This window comes from Salvia hispanica, chromosome 3 (assembly GCF_029641045.1).
Source record: "Salvia hispanica isolate PSC_SH4W2 chromosome 3, Shi_PSC_v1, whole genome shotgun sequence".
NCBI classification, from domain to species: domain Eukaryota; kingdom Viridiplantae; phylum Streptophyta; class Magnoliopsida; order Lamiales; family Lamiaceae; genus Salvia; species Salvia hispanica.
Window position 1 is genome coordinate 59564933 of NC_142694.1, and position 2093 is coordinate 59567025.

General features: G+C 44.0%; 1 protein-coding gene across 1 annotated transcript; it reads right to left on the minus strand.

The window, feature by feature from the left end:
- Positions 1-407: 407 nt before the first annotated feature.
- On the minus strand, positions 408-1597 carry LOC125198466 (mitochondrial uncoupling protein 5-like). Its single transcript, XM_048096806.2, has one exon. The coding sequence runs from the start codon at positions 1496-1498 to the stop codon at positions 584-586; it is 915 nt and encodes a 304-aa protein (XP_047952763.1). The 5' UTR covers positions 1499-1597; the 3' UTR covers positions 408-583.
- Between the last annotated feature and the right edge of the window lie 496 nt (positions 1598-2093).

Below are 2093 nucleotides of genomic sequence, written 5' to 3' on the forward strand. Positions count from 1 at the left end.
TTGTGCCTCTCTTTTCACCATCTTCTGCTATTGGCCACGAACTCCTCAATAACTGCCATAGCGTCTGGTTTGCTCTTTCTTAGGAATCCTCCATTAGCCCTTGAAGCCAAGTGTGAGAAGTTTTTGAGTATATAATATGTTTGTTTTTCTATATGTTAGTAATTGTTTGTTGGGTATTCTCCCACTTAACTCATTGCAAGGTCTAAGTGTGAGAAGTTTGTGTTTATCCTTTATGATTTTTTTTATGTTTTCTGTGATTTAGTACTAACTACCCTGTTTTCCACTTCATTAAGCAAACTTGAGGGCAAGAAATGAAGTGGGAGGGAGGAATTTAGGGTAGTTATTGTTAACATGTTTTAGCATATATATTTATAGTATGTGTGTAAAAAAATAGCTCGAAAAACCGATTTAAAACACATTCGTTGAGTTCAAGATCAAAAAATGGAATGTACACGTTTGAATATTTTATAGTACTAAATTTTAGTATCATTCACATTGAAAGATGGTAGTATAAAAGAATAATTAAATGATTATGGCTTTCGTAGTCGTCATCATCGATCAGACGATCACTAACTAACTAATTTCACATATCCTTGAATAATTTGCGAACTTGTTCCAAGGTGACGAAAAGAACAACGGTGAAAGGGCCCTGCCTCGAAATGGTGGGAATAAATCCTTTGTAAAGCGCCAAAGGCCCCTCTGCCTTGACCATCTTCACCGCGCAGTCCATTGCGCCGCTGTATGGGGCCGCCTTCCCGGCCTCCACCTTCATGTTCATCACCCGCGTCTTCACCACATCCACGGGGTTGGACGCCACCGCTGCCACGAACCCTGCCGCGAAGCTGGCCGTGACGTGCGTCCCGAGGCCATCCCGCATCAAATTCCTCTCCAAAATCATCTCCTTGAACTGGTCGTACGACGCCAGCTGGGACGCGGTCACCACCATGGCGCGGTTCACCGTGAGGGAAGACCCGCGCCACAGGCTACCAATCCCCTCGTTTTTCGACATCTGCGAAATGGCGTCTACCACGCTCTTGTAGTTGCGCCGCTGCGACAGAGGGAGGCGGCCGTCGGCCTGCATCCGGACCATGGCCACGTCGGCGGGGTTCCCGACGGCGGCGCCGACTCCGCCGGCGATGAGTCCGGCGGCGATTTTTCTGGCGAGGGGGAGGGTGTTGGTGTCGGGATCGGTCCATTTGGTCTTGAGGATTTCGTAGAGGCCCATTCGGGTGGTGGAGTAAAGGGTCTGGCGGAGGACGGTGGCGGAGACGCCGGAGAAGAGACCCTTGGCGCCGTCGTGCTTGATGATACTAAGACCGACGGAGATGGGGCCCACACGAGGTGGTTGGAGGGCGGATAGGGATTGATGAATTGGGGCGGCGGTGGCGATGGCCTCTCCCTGAAGCTGCATCCTCACTTTTATCAGATCAAGTGGGTGAGTGCTGCATCCGGCTACGATCGAAGCCACTCCTCCTTCTGCAAATCCCTTCAATCCCATGTTTCAAACTTTTGGTAATTAAAGAAAAAATTGAATCTTTTTTGGATTTGAAACTTTGTAGAATGGTTAAGGAAATGAGTGAGTGATGAAGTGAGTTGTGATCGGGAACGATATATATAGGCTGGAGAAAAGAGGAGGAAAATTGAAGGAAGGAAGGCTGTTAATAGTAATAGCCAGTTTGTGTTGACTATAAAGTCTTACGCGGCCAATTTGCTGAACTTTTCGTTTCGGAGAAGGGTGGTGGCAAATATAATTGACTTTTTAGTTACAGGGTCCATTATTAAATTTCTTTAATTATTATCTTCTCGTGGTTAGTCTATGATGTGTTGAGTTGTTATTTAGAATTATATTTCAAGATTTCCTGTGGAAAATTATCCTTATGATCAGAAGATTCGGTCTTCACTGTAACTTTCCTATATCTTTAAGTTTTATCCTATTTTAGGTAAGAGTTGTAATCAAATGTAAACTGTAAATATTGTATTATATTTAAAAATTATCAACATATAATCAAATATTATCAGTGAAAAATGTTAACAGAATGTCAATGATTGATGTTGTGTTGACATTTTTTGTTGTTGTTATTTGGTAATTTGTT